Source organism: Dromiciops gliroides, chromosome 2, assembly GCF_019393635.1.
Source record: "Dromiciops gliroides isolate mDroGli1 chromosome 2, mDroGli1.pri, whole genome shotgun sequence".
NCBI lineage: Eukaryota > Metazoa > Chordata > Mammalia > Microbiotheria > Microbiotheriidae > Dromiciops > Dromiciops gliroides.
Window position 1 is genome coordinate 443,630,729 of NC_057862.1, and position 17,531 is coordinate 443,648,259.

The window sequence follows — 17,531 nt, forward strand, 5'->3', positions numbered from 1 at the left end:
ATCAATTGTGAGGTCATTAAGACTCAATTCAACATTTTATAATCGCTATGTTAGTATTAAGTTTCTGTATTAGCTTGGAATTGCTAGAAGTATACCTTTAAAAATCTATATATTGACCACAGAAGTGTACTCAGTCTAAAAGTCAGATCTGTCACTAATTCGGGTTGCCTTTCTCTCATTAGTCCACATTAGTTAAGTCAGAAGGAATTTGTTTCCTTTATCCAAGAATCCAGTTAAGAAAGCACTCTTTTTGGTAGTAGATTTTTTTTTTTCCTATCGTTGAGTCAAATGCCTCTATAATAAAACGATCAATCAATGGATAAATCCAAGAGTCCCTCAAATAGCACTGTCCTCCAGACCACTAGTCTTGCTTCCATCCCAGTCCCACTGAGTGGAGCAGCCCTTGTGAGCCCTGTTATGTTGTTGTACCCCAAGGACCACAGGGCCTTCCCATCTAACATGTACCTTGAACCTCCTACATGTGTTGTCTCTACCTATCAGAAAGTGAGTTCCATGGGAGCAGGAACTGTCTTTATTTCCTGTCTATATGCACAGGGCTAAGCACTATGCTTTGCACATGGTAAGTACAACAGATTTCCCCCTTCATTTGTTAAATCATTCATTCATATATGTATTGAGAGACTACTATGTATAAAGCATGTTAGGCCTAGTGAGGAAAAGATATTTAAGAGATAAGACATATCTACAAGTAGTTTCTAGTCAAGTTGTCATCAAGCATTTAAGTGCCTATTATGTGTCAGGCACTTTAGTAATTGCTAGGGATACAAAGAATGACAAAAACAGTTGCCACCCTCAAGAAGGTCACAGTCTAATGTCAGAGACAACATTCAAACTACTAGCTACTATATATGTATATATACATATATATGTGTACATACACAGACAGACAGACACACATACATATTGACATATAGCTGACTATAGCTAGATGGTGCTGTGGATAGAGTTTGGGACCTGGAGTCAGGAAGACTCATCTTGTTGAGTTCAAATCTGGCCTCAGACACTTACTAGCTGTGTGACCCTAGGTAAGTCACTTAACCCTGTTTCTCTCACTTTCCTCATCTGTAAAGTCTCTTTGCCAAGAGAACCCCAAATGGAGTCATCAAAAGTCAGAAATGACTGAAAACACTGAACAACCTGTATATGTAGATTTTCTATGTGTCTGTCTATCTATCTATCCATCTATCCATTTCTATTTCTTGCTATCAGAGATAATGAACAATGTGCCAAGCACTGTGCTAAGCCCTGGAGAAACAAAGAAAGACAAAAACAGTCCCTACCCTCAAGAAGCTCACAGTTTAATGGGGGAGGCCACAAGCAAACAACTATGTACAAACAAAATATGTACTGGAAAACCTGGAGATAATCTCAGAGGGAAGGCCCTAGCATGAAGGGGGATCAGAAAAGCTTCTTGCAGAAAGTGGGATATTAGCTGATTTGAATGAAGGTAGGAAAGGCAGGAGATATATCATTATGGAAAGACACACAAGGAGTTACAGAGGACAGTGTTACAGATGAGGGTTCTGGGGTGGGATGGATCAGATTGGGCTGAGGTATTCTGGGAAGGATTCAAAGAGGAGATGAGATAGATAAAGAATAATAGTGAGGAGAAAGGAAGGTACTTCAGTTGGGGAAAGGGTGTGAGCAATGGCAGAGGTGGGAATTCACAAGGTGGCTGAGTGGGGACATAGATTTAGTGTAGGAAGGAACCCTAGAGGTCATCCAGTCCAATCCTTTCATTTTATGATGAGGAAACTGAGACTCAGGTCAGTGTAGTGATATGTCCAAAGGTCACAGAAGTAGGAAGTGTCAGAAACAAAATCCAAAACCAGGTCCTCTAACTCCAAATCCACCATTTTTATTATGCCACACTGCAGCTAGATTTAATCCTTTGCTTTTTTTTTTTTTTTTTTTGGTGAGGCAGTTGGGGGTTAAGTGACTTGCCCAGGGTCACACAGCCAGTAAGTGTTAAGTGTCTGAAGCCAGATTGAACTCGGGTCCTCCTGACTCCAGGGCTGGTGCTCTAGCCACTACACCATCTAGCTGCCCCTTAATCCTTTGCTTTTAATTAATTGGGCAGCCAGGTGGCACAGTGGATAGAGCGCTGGGCCTGGAGGTAGGAAGACTCATCTTCCTGAGTCTAAATTTGGCCTCAGATACTTCCTATATGTGTGACTCTGGGCAAGTCACTTAACCCTGTTTAACTCAGTTTCCTCATCTGTAAAATGAACCAGAGAAGGAAATGGGAAAACACTCCAGCATCTTTGCCAAGAGATCCCTAAATGGGGTCACAAAGTCTTTCACACCTGAAAAAAGGACAGTATTAATTCTGAAAAGTGAAGAAAGCGTTAAGAAGGCCGAAAACGCCCTAAACACATTAAGATTAGATGATCATAGATTTAGAGATAGAAAGAACCTTAGAGGTCACCTAGTTCAGTACTTCATTTACAGATGAGGAAACTGATGTCCAGAGAGTTTAAGTGACTTATCCAAGATCACTTAGGAAGTAAGTGGCAGAGGTAGGATTTGAATTGTTTTCCTTTGATTCCAGATCTAGCACTCCATCCACTGTCCTATTTAACCTACCTACTCATGGTTCCATATAACTAATTTAGAATAATTATCTAGGGACAGAGATTTTCTTTGCTTCAGAGCTAATAATCTCCTGCTGATTTTAAGGGTCTGGGCACATGTCTAATTAATCAGTCTCCAGGGTCTTTCTTCAGGTAGTGATTATGAAGGGCACCTTCACCAGGGCAAATACTCAGTTTGAATGCAAACTGCCCATCCTATACAAATGTGGTGCTAATGCATGAACTTTTGAGTTTGGTTTCTAGTAGTGAACCACTGATACTCTTTTATCTCAACTGAAAGAAGGTTTTTATCAAAAGAAAAAAGAATAGATTTCAATGGAGAAACCAAAAAAGAGCTGGAAAAATCTCCAGTGGAACCTGGACTAAGGAGAGACCTTGGGGTGAACTTGGGGTCTGAAGTGATTGTGTGCTTTGTGGATATGTTTAACGACTCTAATTATATTACTTACATTTTTGGGGGGAAAAAGACTCTTGTCTTGCTGAATCAATATTTAATACATATTTCCATTTGTTTTCTGAAAGAATATACGTCTTAAACCCTTCATTAGCCCATCAATCTAAGGAATAATGATTAATTCTGGCTGCAGCTTTCCCTCATTTCACAAAGACTCAGCACAGTACCCTTCTATTACTATAATTTTCTGATGTAAGAGAAGAAATTGCAGTAGTAAAAGTATTTCTAGTTTTGGGGAGTCTCCTGCTTAGGTAATTGGATTCCATTCTCAATTGTGACTTTATTTTCTCTGCTCTGAATAGGGCTTGGCCTGGGATGGTAGGAGTAGGTTAAACAGAAGCATGGTACAACTTCATCATAGTATTTTAAAGGACACAGCCTTATCATTACTTGTAGAGGACTAATATCAGGACCACAGATTTCCATGTTCCTTAGGGAAGGAGAAAGTGAAAGATGGAGAATTGACATGTTAATGTAAATGTAGGCTTTTAAGAGAAAAGTAACGGTGTAGGAAAAGAAGGGCAATAATCACAGGGCCATGGGAAATGGGATGTTTTGGAATAGGAAGCCCTACATTTGACCTGCTTCCAAGGCAGAATGCACTCCATCAGTATGGGCAAGGCTCCAATGCACCTCTCCTTCTCCATTCTGTACTCTGAGGAGGCCGCCCGATTCTGATTTTCTAGCTTAAAGGCTTATCTGGATTTTTGTTGAGAAGATGCTGCAATTTGCTGCTTTTGTTATCCTAATGAGAAAAGCTAGTTAAACATTTGGGAAGACTTTCCGTATCGATTGGTTTTAGAAGATGTGGGAAATTAGATTTGTTATGGAAACAGCACCCAAAGCACAGCACTTTCAAACCCCACACTGGCTCTGCCTACATCACCACTTGCTGCACACACTGCCACACTAGAATCACTGTTGGCTGCTATGTTAAAAGCAACCGCCCCTGCCACTCCTTAAGGGAGATAGCTGTGAGAAAGAATCCCTTGGTGTCTCTGCCTGCCTATGTCTACCTCGCTCACCCCTCTCCTGTTCTTTTTCTGAAGGAAAGGTAAAAGGAAGGTTCTAGGAGAAATCATGTCACATTTTGTCCTTTTCTGTGCCAGGATCATGCGATCCTGAAAGACAATCAGTCAGAATGCAATTCACCTTGTTGAAAATAGTAGCCCCCCCGAGACCATTCTATGACAACTACCTCAGGCAGTGAGAAAGTAATGATAAATGTCAGCTGACACCAACCTAAAGCCAGTCACCAGTTAACCCCTCCATCGTGCAATGCAGCCCAAGGACAATTTTCCCTGAAAGTAAATGAATGGCAAGAAGGATCACGGCATTGATATATTTTAAGAGTACCCCTACCCAGCTTCATAAAAGCATTCCCTTTGAGGTCTAAAGAGAGCCTTTGCACTCTCTAGTAAGCTCTAGTTAGGACCCACCATATAATGATTAGTTTTGTTCAATTGTTTTTCAGTTGTGTCCTACTCTTCATCACTCCATTTGGAGTTCTATTGACAATGACACTGGAGTGATTTGCCATTTTCTTCTGTAGCTCATTTTAGAGATGGAGTTAAGTGACTTGCCCAGGGTCACATAGCAAGTAAGTGTCTGAGGCAGGATTCAAGCTAAGATCTTCTGAATCCAGGTCCAGAATTTTATCCTGAATTGGCTGCTGATCTACTCCTAGATTCTTTGGTTCAATTATTTAGGCAGACTCCAACAATCATAAGTTAGACAGAAACCCAAAGTATGAAGCAACTCCTTTTAAATAATCAGTGAACATGTAATGGATTGCCATTATAGGCTTAGGTTGTGATTGGGCATTGTTAGAAGGAATTCCTGCTTTGATGAGGTCAGAGAGCTAATGGGCTGTTTCAGCATATGATAAAAACAATGCTTTCAAAGGTGTCTCAGGCATGGCTCTTCTCTCCTCTTTCTAAGTGGGGGTGGGGGGTGGGGTGAGGGGGACCCAGTAAAGGAGGAAGTGAATTTATCAACTGCTGCTTGTCATTACCATTGTATTTACAGGGGCCGGATTGAGTTTCAGTCAGTGTTGAGGACTCTGTTATTTATATGTAAGATGCACTGTGGGACTACTGGCAAGGCAAATCACAAGTGGCCCATTGTTGGGGAATGTCTTTGCTAAGACGCCAGAGCCATAGCATGGTACTCTACCTGGTTTGGAACCCTCATCCACAGATCCATTGTAGACTTGGTTTATAAACTCTGGCCTGTTGTCATTCATATCAATCACATAGATATAGAGGTCAATGGGATTCTCCACCTTGTTTCCATTCATGTCCACTGCATGGGCTCTGAGCTGAAAAACAAAAGCCAAAAACAAACAAACAAACAAAAAACAGAAACAACACATGGTCAGAGTATGAATTTGGTTGATGTTTCCAAGTAGTTCTGAGGGTTGCTGTCACATACCAGAAAAACCAAAACCAAAACCCATAAAGTTGCTCTCCAAAGTCTATTAGATTTGTGGTACTTTCCAACGAGGTAAAAATCTGTCATTTAAAAAAAAAGAAATGAAGATGATGAACATCTGGGTATTAAGGTGGACTTACTTCCAAACACTCCTTTAATATCCTAACATGTACAATCATCGTTCACTGGGGAGAAGAAAAGTAAGCTAGTAACCTTGAAGAGTAAGTTTCTGATCTGTATCACATGTGCTCTATATAGAAATCCCCAGCTGCTCTTGAAGCATGTTGTGAACAGACCACATCACCCTGGTCCTTCAGCTTCGACATGGGAGGCATGCCTGAGATCATAGAGAAGGGCTTACAAGGTGTTTTCAGAGATGCAGATAGCATTGACCTTGTGGAGTAGAATCATCATCACTCACATCCTACGGTGCTCTTTATGCTCTCTATGCCCTAAACCTCTGGCAGTTCATAATACAGGGCAGCACAAAAGACTTCTCAAGAGAAATGTAAACAAATATGATAAGACAACACCAAAGAAAAACTCACCCAGAAACCCTGGCCTGAACTGGTCTGCCACAAAGAAGCTGCCCCTAACACTGTGTTTCTCTTTCTCTTCTTTGATAATCAAGCCTGCAATTTAAGTATAATGTGCCAGCCTGTAACAAACACTGGACAAAGATGTGTATGTACTTTCTCTGCTACCTGCAGGCAGCCCTAGAGTAGGAAAGAGGTTGGTGTTCTCATTAGGGCTATTGGCAGCAGCTGTTTCTGTCTTGCCCCCATGGTTCAGGAGTCCAGTTTATAAGATTTTGGTGACAGAGATAGCAGAGGGTTCTCATCCGAGGGATCTGATAAAACGACCATAAAAATTCCTTGTGGCACTCTTTTAAAGTGACATTTTCCTCATTGCTATCAATACAGTGGGGATGGAGAACATTTCACACCTATCATAGGGTCTTCTGAGTTGTTGAAAGTTGAAACACATTCATTCTCAAAGCCCAGGATAGTCAGAATATTCCCATCACAGGATCTGCTGGGCATCTGAAAATCGATTTGTGTCTCTACAGTATATATTTACCTAATGTCTCAAATGGGAAAATGTATCTACAATAGCAGCAGCATCTTAGTGGGGATTTCTATTTAAAATGTCTCTTCTGCTAATATCTCCAGAAAGAGATATTCTTACTAGGTAACAGTGGAGACCAAGGGTCTGTCTCCTTAAAATGAAAGCATGCCTACAGTTTATTAAAATGAATGAGAAGAGTGACAAGCCCTCTGGAATAACAAGCTGAAGGCAAGAAAGAATTGGAAGGCAGTAGAAGAAGAAAAGGTAGCTCTGCTAATTTGAGCACCTGTTGCAAGACTACATTTGTAAATTCTTCCCTTCTCAAGTCTATTTGCTTCTATTTGTCCCATTTGCCCTCCAGAGCTGAACGCACAAGGAAAAAACCAAAAAAAAAGTACAGAGTGTGGGACAACCTTCTGGGGTTGATGCTCAAAACAGCATTCTGTTTGGGGGGGATTCAGCTGGTAGGTAGGAATCCCTCTGGGAAGAATAGAGGGTGGGTATATGTGACTTGTTGACAGGGCTGTTGATGAACAGGGTCACAGAATCAAAGAATGTCAGAGCTAAAAGGAGTCAGAACATAGAACTGCAGAATTTCCTAGTTGGAAAGGACTTTAGAACATAGAATGTAGAATGTCATAATTAGCTTTGCTCAAGTGCCACCTCATCCAGGAATTATTTCCTAGACCCCATCATTGCTAATGCCTTTCCCTTTCCATCTCCTCTGTGTTTATCTTTTTCTTATAGATTGGGTGAACTTTTTAAAAAATGTAAAATGTTACTATATTAGTCATTTTGTAGAAGAAAACTTGAGTAAAAAAAAATGAAAGAAAATGGAAAAATAGCATGCTTCGGTCTGTTCCATCAATATTAGTTCTTTGGAGGTAGATAGTATGTTTCTTGGGATTGTCTTGGATCATTGTATTATTGAGAATAGTCAAATCATTCACAGTTCTTCATCAAACAATATTGCTGTCTCGGTGCACAATGTTATCTTGGTTCCTCTCACTTCACTGCACATCATTTCATAGTGTGTGCTGATGTAATTTCTCCCATTAAAATGTACAGTTGCTGAGGGTAGGTACTTTGATATTTTTTTCTTCATACTTTCAGTGCATAGCACAGAGCCTGGCACATAGTAGGTGATTAATAAATACTTGTTGAGGGGCAGAGCCAAGATGATGGAGGAAAGACATTAAACACACAGAGCTCCTGACACAATTACCCCCAAAACAGCAATACAACAAGCCCTGGAGTGACAAATCCCACAAAAAGACACTGAGACTATTTTCCAGATTAAAGGGGGGGCATACTTGGCTGCTAGTAGATTCCAACCCTCCCCCCCCCAATCATGCCAACACAGACCCCAAATGTGCTACTCAAGAGGAATTTATCCCCAGGCTTTGAATCAACTGCCGTACTGGTATCTTCTGGAACTAAGCTTACCATCAGGTGAGAGGGCTGAACGGCTGGTCCCAGGAGTGGAAAATACAGGGGTATCTGCAGAACCTGAGGAGGAGTTCAGATATCCCACCCCAGCAGGGAACCAGGAAGAAATCTTGAGCAGCAGGAGGCCCAGGTTGGAGAGGGGCGCAGGCTCATTGAAGCTGAAAACCACCACAGCACTCTGCTGGCTGGTTAACTAGCAAATTGGCTTGAGGTTACCTTTAGGACAGAGAACAGGCTGACAAGAGAAAAAACCTTCCCTCTCTCAAACTGAAACACCTGGGACCCTCTAAAGCTTGACACAGTGTAGCTTGAAAGTAGGGCCCCACCATAAGAGGGAGCTAAAGGTCAAGTAAAAAACCACAAGATGAGCAAGCAAAGAAAGTTGTGAATTATTGAAAGTTTCTTTAGCGACAAGGAAGATTGAGATGCACCCTCAGAAGAGGATATCAACCTCAGGGCTCCTACATCCAAAGCTTCCAAGAAAAATATGAATTGGTCTCAGGCCATGGAAGCACTCAAAAGAGACTTTGAAGAGAAAGTAGGAGAAATTGAAGGAAGATTTAGAGGGAGGGAGGAAAGAATTGAAAGAGAAATGAGAGCAATGAAGGAAAGTCATGAGAAAAAAAGTCAACAACTTCAAAAGCCAAATGAAAAAGGAGATAAAAAAGCTCTCTGAAGAAAATTATTGCCTAAGAACTAGGATTGAACAAATGGAAGCTGGTGACTTTATGAGAAACCAAGATACAGTAAAGCAAATCCAAATGAATAAAAAAATAGAGGGCAATATGAAATATATCCTTGGAAAAACAACTGACCTAGAAAATAGATCCAGGAGAAATAATTTGAAAATCACCATGACCAAAAAAGAGTTTAGACAGCATCTTCCAAGAAGTTGTCAGGGAAAATTGACCTGATATTCTAGAAGCAGAAGGCAAAATAGAAATTGAAAGAATCCACCAATCACCTCCTGAAAGAGATTCTGAAAGGAAAACCTCCAGGAATATTATAGCCAAATTTCAGAGCTCCCAGGTCAAGGAGAAAATATTGCAAGCAGCTAGAAAAAAGGAATTCAAATACTGTAGAACTCCAATAAGGCTAAAACAAGATCTAGCAGCATCTACATTAAAGGACCAGAGGGCATGTAATATGATATTCCAGAGGGCAAAGAAACTACAGCCAAGAATCACATACCCATCAAAAGTAAGTATAATCATTCAGAGGAAAAAATGGGACTTCAATGAAAAAGAGGACTTTTATGCATCTGTGATGAAAAGATCTGAACTGAATAGAAAATTTGACTTTCAAATACAAGACCCTGGAGAAGCATAAAAAAGTAAATAGGAAAAAGACTTCATGAGGAATATTAAAAGATCAAACTGTTTATGTTCCTACATGGGAAGATAATATTTTGAACTCATAAGAACTTTCTCAGTAAGGAATTCACAGAACACAGAGGTCTGAACTGAATATGAAGGTATGATATCTGTAAAACATTTATGTTTTGTTCTTTATAGGGCAAACAGGGTGGGGTGTCTTGTGTTTGGTGTGGGATTTGGGCTCAGGGCCTCCTACATCCAGGGTTGGTGCTTTGTTTACTGTGCCACCTAACTAACCCATGATGACATCTTTAAAATAGGGTTGAGGGGTAGGAAGAATAGACTGGGGGAGGGGGAAGGAGAGAGATGGTCTGGGGAGAGGTAGTTCACATGAAGGAAACAAGAAAAAGGCTTATGGAGGGGAGGGGAAGAGGGGGAAGGAGTGGGGGAGTGAGTGAACCTTAATATCATCAGAATTGGTTCAAAGAGGGAATAACATACATAATCAAGTGGGTATAGTAATATATTTTTGCCCTTAAGGAAAGTAGGAAGGGAGGGAGATGGAGGGGGGGTAGAAGAGGAGAAGGAGGGAAGGGCAGATTGGGGGAGAGAGCAGTAAAATGCAAAACACTTTCGAGGAAGGTGAAGATGTTCTTCATAACTACACAAGTACGACATATTGAATTGCTTGATTTCATGGGGAGGGTTGAGGAGGGAGGGAGGAAGAAAAATTTAGAACACAGAATTAGCTCAAAGACCTTAATCATATCAGACTGGGCTCAAGGAGGGAATAACATTCACATTCAATTGAGAGGAGTAATCTATATAACCATACAGGAAAGTAGGAGGGGAAGAAGATAAGGAGGGAAGGGTGAAAAAAGGGACTGCAGAGTGGGGGAGGGAACAGTCAGAAGTAAAATACTTTTGAGGAGGAATAGGGTAAAAGAAGATAGAAAATAGAGTAAATATCATTGGAAGGGAATAGGATGGAACGAAATAGTTATGATGATTGATCATAATGGCAAAATGTATGGTACCTACTTTGCTGGGCTATTATGAAGAAAAATTTTTGTCAAGTTTAAGGTATTATATACAGGTTATGATGAACAGGAAACTATCAGAAAAACCTGGAAAGACCTACATGAACTGAAGCAGAGTGAAATGTACTGTATACAAAATTACAGCAATAGTGTAAGATGATCTGCGGGGAAGCATGTGAGTATTTTCAGCAAGGCAATGATCAAATATAACCCTGAAGGACTTATGAAAATTGCAACCCATCTACAGAGAAGGAACTGATGGTATCTGAAAACAGATGGAAACACATTAAAATTTTTTTTCTTTGACAATTCCTTAATCTGAGGTTTTGTTTTTTAACTGTTTTCTCTCACAACCTATCTAATGTGGTAATATTTTCCATGACCACTCATGTATAACTTATTTTGAATTGCTTGAGTTCTTGTGGGTGGGGGTGGGAAGGGAGGGAGGAACAGAAGTTGGAACACAAAGTTTTAAAAAATTGATTTCAAAATTTGTTTTTACATGTATTTTGGAAAACAATAAAAGGAAAATGCAAGAAATGTAACTGGAAAATAATAAAATTATTTATATGTAAAAAATGCTTGTTGATAGGTTTATTGATCTAATCTAAGATCTACATTTATGAAGGAGAAAACTGAAGCCCATTAGAGGTTCCCCTAGGTTATAAAACTAATTTGTAGTGGAGCAAGGATTAGACTCCAAGTTTTCCAAAACCTAGTCTTTTCATGACACTGTACTATCTCTTAATTATGAACAGGGAATTGAATGAGATGGTCTAGTCCAAATAGACATTTAAAATCCCTTGTATGATGATTTCCCACTCTAGGATGCTATGGTTCTATGACCCTGGAAAAGTGGTTAAAACCAAGATGAAAGGAAGGCCTTTGGGGAATAGAACTTTGAAGTAGAGAGTGTCTAGGGAATGAGAGTTGGTGCATGTTGACTGTGAAGAGCTCCATCCAGCTGGTTCCAAGTGAATTCTTCCTATTATCCAATCTCTTAGCAAAGCTCTCATTACTGCTGCTTCATGTACCTCCGAAAGGAAGGCATTTATACATGATGGCTGCTGAACAAAAAATGAAAGTGCTAATTGTATTCATATTGGCTCCAGTGTTTTGGTTTGCTTCAGACAGCAGTGAATGGAATTTTACCCCTTAATTTGTGTTTTTAAGAAGAATTTCAAGGCTTACTTGACAAAAAAATAGAGGAAAAAAGGGAGGGGGAAAGCCATGTGTGTTGTGCAACAAACCAAATTAACACTGATTTCCTAGGAAAATTGTAAGTACAACACATGAGATTGTGCAAAAGTCCAACCCCAGGCTAAGTTCTATTAAGGAGAAGCCTAAAGTGCTGTGTTGTGATGCCAAAGCATCCAGCATTCATCCAATTTGCCAGTCACTGTGAACTATCTGCATCTCACCCTCGTGGACCACTCAGCCAGGAGCCATAGAGCTATCCTTCATCGTGTCAGATGGAGCCAGTCAATAACTTTACATGTCAAAGGTCAGGTTGTCTTTGGGCAAAAAAGTAATTCTGGACTAAAATTAAAGTTATTATCTTCAAACTAGCGTGGTATTGAATGCTTCTTGCTCTATCTTTAGGTGCAGAAATGGCTTCGTTCAGAGATAACACGTCATGTGAATCACATATTTATTTAACCTTCAGTCAGGTTTGCCTTCCCATTCTACACTGCCTCACCTCCAGAAAAAAAGTTCTAATCAAATTTGCTGCTTTTGTCTGAAACTTCTGGGAGTACTTCTCTAGTAATCCTTGATCAGATCCTGCCACTCACCATGCTTGTGGGCCTGGGCACCCAGGTTGGTTAAAGTGGAAAAAAATTTCAATAACTAAAATATTGCCAATTTCTTCTTTTATCCCTCATATTTAGGGAAGCATTTTTCATTGTTCATATGAAGAGGGCACTTTTTTTTGTGAGGCAATTGGGGTTAAGTGACTTGCCCAGGGTCACACAGCTAGTAAGTGTTAAGTGTCTGAGGTCGGATTTGAACTCAGGTACTCCTGACTCCAGGGCTGGTGCTCTATCCACTGCGCCATCTAGCTGCCCCGAAGAGGGCACTTTTTAACTCTGAGTGGAGAATGCCTCCACTAATGTCCTTCTCCAGCCTGCCAATGGCTATGCATATGTGACTAAATTAGAGAAGTTTTGAGTACAGGTGTGGTGATGGCCCCAGCGCCTATTATGTGCAGGAGACCAGTCTGAGTGTTCATCATCAGGTTTGCCCCAGGGTAAGGCTCTTTGTGACTATAGCAAGTCATATAAATAGTCATGAAGACTACTGACAAAGGAAGTTTTGAGGGATAGTGACCTTCCCCAGGGGAGGGAATATGAAAATCACAGGAATCATGGATCCATTAAATACTAAAGGAATGAATGGAAGTTGATATATTTGAAAATACAAAATGGGTGGGTGATTTTATGTTTGAATAATTGTGAGTAGAAAGAGTGCTGTATCTTGAATCACGGGGCCTGGATTCAAATTCTGCTCTATCACTTACTACTTATGTGACCATGGACAAAGCATCTAACCTCTTGGGGCTTCAGTTTCCTCATTTGCTCAATGAAGAGGTTAGTTTAGATGGCCTCTAGCCATCTTGATATGAAAATTCAGAGAAGTATATTAAGTATCTACTAACTATATGGAAAGCATTGTCATAGGTGCTAGGAATTCAAAGATAAGAATGAAACATCTCTGGCCCTCAAAAAGCTTAAATTCCACTGGAATTTAAAGGAATACTATGGATAACCCTTTGGTAAAGTGGGAGAAAACTGAAAAGATATCACCCCCATCATCTCATGATTTGTCTGTTTATGAATTTATTTTGGGGGGGGGAGGGTTGCTTAAACTGAAGGAAGAATAAATATTTTTATAGTGAAAAGTATTTCTGTTCTCACTGTGGTAAGCCATCTGGCTTCTTTTCCTGCCTTCAACATTCCAGCCAGGGCCAGTTAAGTCCCAGCAGCAGGCTTAGCTCTCTCCTGGGCCTGGTGACCATTCACCCTATTGGAAAGACAAATATAAGGATCCACAGCATTTAGTCAGCTTGTTTGCTGGGCCTCTTCTGACCTTATAACCCCTAGAACAATTGCTAATTGAGAGTAGGAACTGTTTCATTCTTTGTGTCCCCAGGCTGTACAATAAGTGACAAATACATGGTTTTTAATAAATTCTGATTGACTGATTAATAGATTGATTTTGACATGTTTCTTGTGACTAAGACCTAGCCTGGTAACTAGTCCTGAAACTGGGTCACTGTTTTGTTCCTCTTAAGCAAACTCTTGGGACTCTGCTCCATACCCCAACTCCTGATGTTTCTTGGTTTTTAATGTGTAAGATTAAGGAATTAAACTAGATAATACCCCAAATCCATTCCATATCTAAATTCTATGATCCTTGGTTTGGTTTCTAGACATCCTAAGAACTGGAACTCTGCCATATCTCTTAGTTTTAGTGTTTTATGCCCAATTCCTCATGGTGACCCCCTTGACTACTTGGATTCCTGCCTCATAAGAAATGATTAAAGAACAGTCCTGTTTAAAGACAAGAGAAAGGATGAGCTGGCCACTGGGTCTATACTTATAATCAGGGGTTATTTGGGCCATCCATCTTATTTCAACAAAGAGTTTATACAGTGGTGATCCAGTTTCAAAAACATCTAGTTGGCACTCCCAAATATAACATGGGGGTGCCTAAGTGCTTGTATGACAGGCAAAGAGAATAAACAGAAAAGTGGAGGAAGTATTTGGAAAGAATAGCCATGATGGAATTCCTCTGTCCAATGGCAGTCACTATGGCCTTGGCTTTGGTTATATTAAAAATTCCTTTCCTGTGACTAGATATGTGGTTGCTAGAGGTGATGTCTGTCTCCTGGGAGCGAGACTTCAAGAAGAATGAGTTTTTCTTGGAAAGGGGACAATTCTAATTGAATGCTAGTTAGTGGATTTCAAACAATAATGAGAGTTCTTAAGTGGGTGATGATCCTGACCTCTCAGGGTCCCTTTCATAGCTTTAAAAATAAGCAATGTCATAAACTATGATTGAAATTTTACGTAAAATCAGAGTTTAGAGGATGGAGAGATCTTAGAGACCATCCAGCTTGACCCCTTCATTTTGCAGATGAGGAAACTAAATATTATAGAGACTAAGTGCCTTGACCAAGGCCACATAGCTATAAAGCAATAGAGCTGGGATTAAAATTCCGGTGGTCAAACTGAAATCTAGGGCTCATTCTACTACTATACACTGTCTCAGGTGGCTAAAGAGTCTAGTATTAGTGCCCCTTACCATGTTCTAACTCTGTATAGGTGAAAGCCCAATGATAGTAAAAAGCACTTGAGTATGTTTCCAGCCGCCATGTTAGTTGGTGCCGCCTTTGTCTGTACAATTTCCCCTTGTGCAAGAGAGGAAAGGATATCAGGCCTATTGTACATATGGGAAAACAGAGGTAATTCAAGACTCCTCTCTCATCCTCATCCATCTTTTTCATAGATTCCAATGTGATCTTTGTGATCCCAAACATGTCCATGTGAAAAACCTTGACCACTCAAAACTTTCCTCAGCTGCCTATTGCCAATATGATAAAATGCAAGTTCCTTGGCTGGACATTTAAGGCCCTTCACAATCAGTCGCTGACCTACCTCTCCAGCCTAATTTCACATTATGGCCTTTATATTTTCAGCACTGTCAAGGATTCCTCTGGCTTGACAGCTAACTCCTGCTTTGGTATATTAGTGCAGGGATCAGCTCCCATGTCAGGAATCTACTCTCCCCTCATTTCTGCCTATCAAAATCCTTCTTTTCCTTCAAGGCTCAGCTCATATGGCCCCTGAATACAAGTACAAACTACTTTGACACATTCTAGGAATACAAAGAAAGAAATGAAAAACATCAGCTGCCTCTCAAAGAGCTTTTATTTTCCTGGGAGATACACACACACACACACACACACACACACACACACACACATACACACAAACTCTGATAATTAAAAAGATAACTTAAGGAGGAAGAAAGTGCTAAAAACTAGGAGGTTTCAAGTAAGAGGTCCAGTGCAAGATATACATCATGACAACTGGAGATGGCCCCAGATATTTAAGGCAGTTGGGGTTAAGTTACTTGCCCAGGGTCACACAACCAGCAAGTCTGAGGTGATATTTAAACTCAGGTCCTCCTGACCCCAGGGCTGGTTCTTTATCCACTGAACCACCTAGCTGCCCCTGGAGTCAAAATATGAAGAGGTTGAAATGTGAAACCAAGGAAATTGTATTTTCTCTTAGAGGCAATAGGAAGATACTGAAGATTCTTGAGCAAGAGAGTAATGATTGTTTAGCTCTGGGTTTTAGGAATCTTACTTAGGTAGCTGTATGAAGGATGGAATCAAGAGGGGAGAGACTAGAATTTGGGAATGTAATTCGGAGACTAGTAAAAAATCCCTTTAACAGGTAATGAGAGCACTAATTAGGGCGATGGCTGTGTGAGAAGGGGAGAGATGCAAGTGATGTTGTGGAGGTAGAGTACATTAGGCTTGGCAACTGATTGGATAAGGGGCATGTGGGGAAGATCCAGAATAACCCCTGATTGTAAACAGATGAATGGAAAGACAAATAGAAACAGAGGTATTTGGAAGGGGAGAAGGTGTGGATGTTTTCAACATGTTGAGTTGAGATGCTTTTGGGAGATCTATGTGGAGAAGTGGAACCTACCTTGATCTCCCTTCTCCCCCAACTGAAAGGGACTTCTCACACTGGAAGTACCATCACCTCTTTCTCCCTGCCATTTCCTGTGGTTGTTTGGCTCTTCCCAGATCTTTTATTTTAAGGAAAATGTCCAGGCCAGCTATGTCTTCATTCCTCCCTCACTTATTTGTATACCCAACTATGTGCTTTCATCACCAAGTTCCCAGGGGGTGCCTTCTCTCCCACCCCACTATTAGTTTCCTTTTATTTGTGTTCTCCCATTAGAATGTAAACTTCTTGAGAGTAAAGACTGTCTATTTAGCTTGTTTTTGTAGTTCCAGCACTTAGCACAGTGCCTAGCACCTAGTAAGTGCTAGTAAATGCTTATTGACTTGACTTCCTTTTCAAATTTCCTGACAGTGTTTCATCTGCACCTTCCTTTTGTTCTCATATCAATTTACTTTGTATTATTATTGTTTATTTCTATGTTGCACCATACCCCATTCCCTAAATAGACTTTCTACAGTGTGTTGCACAGTGCCAAACATAGTAGACAATAAATGTTTCCTGAATTTAATTTAATTTAATTTAGCTAAAGTCAGTAGTGATATTTAAATTGGAATCATATTCTTTGCTGCTTGATCATTCTATGGTAGAAGGAGCCTTACTCTGGAATTTAAAAGACTTGATGTATGGTCTTGGCTCTGATACTGACTATTGTATGACTTTGGACAGGCCATCCAACCTTCCCCAGGACTCAGGTCTTCTCTATTTCTTCCTGTCACTTGACTGTTTATATTACTCCTTAAACTTTAAAAAACATGGAGGAGGCATATCAGAATTGAGATATTCCCAGGAACTCTTCCTTTGGCAACATGTGTTCATTTTAGCAAGAGTCCCATGCATAAAGAGAGAGGTGTTAAAGCCAATTAGAAAAGACAGCATCTAATTTTCAATGGATTTGGATGGAATTCCAACATGGACTTCTGAGTAGGCCTACCAAAATCTGATTTGCTCTTGAATACAAGATGCTTTTTCAGAAAAGGAATGAAAAGGGAAAGACAGGTTCCAGCTGTGCCTGAATTTCTCCCAAGAATGTGTCCAGGGTTTGCATTCTGCAAGCCCTCACAAACGGTAGCTCCTATCTGACAATAGACATAACTGACAGCCCTTAAGTGTTCAGACTTTCAGATCACCAATGTGGCCAGCATATGGGAGCAGTGCTTTCTGTTATCTATCCTGGGCATGTCGAAGTGCCAACAAAATAAAGTCAGGAAGCTAATTGCCCCCCAACTTTGCTTGGGAGAAAAATAAACAGGCTAAGGGAGAGTAGATGTACATGCTGAGAATTCACGAATGAGCACAAACCAGAATTTGACAGGGCTCTCTTGTCTCTGGGTTGATTTCTTCTTTCTTTCTTTTCTTCATTGCCTTCTTTTTCTTCCCCCATCATTTCTTGA

At 40.4% G+C, this 17,531-nt stretch overlaps 1 protein-coding gene across 2 annotated transcripts in view; it reads right to left on the minus strand.

The window, feature by feature from the left end:
• Window positions 1-17,531, minus strand: part of CDH4 (cadherin 4) — a 1,225,586-nt gene that overhangs the window by 234,665 nt on the left and 973,390 nt on the right. For both annotated transcript variants that reach the window (XM_043984728.1, XM_043984729.1), the window contains exon 6: window positions 5,245-5,389. In XM_043984728.1, the coding sequence (XP_043840663.1) occupies window positions 5,245-5,389 (145 nt within the window). The remainder of the gene's footprint in view (window positions 1-5,244; window positions 5,390-17,531) is intronic.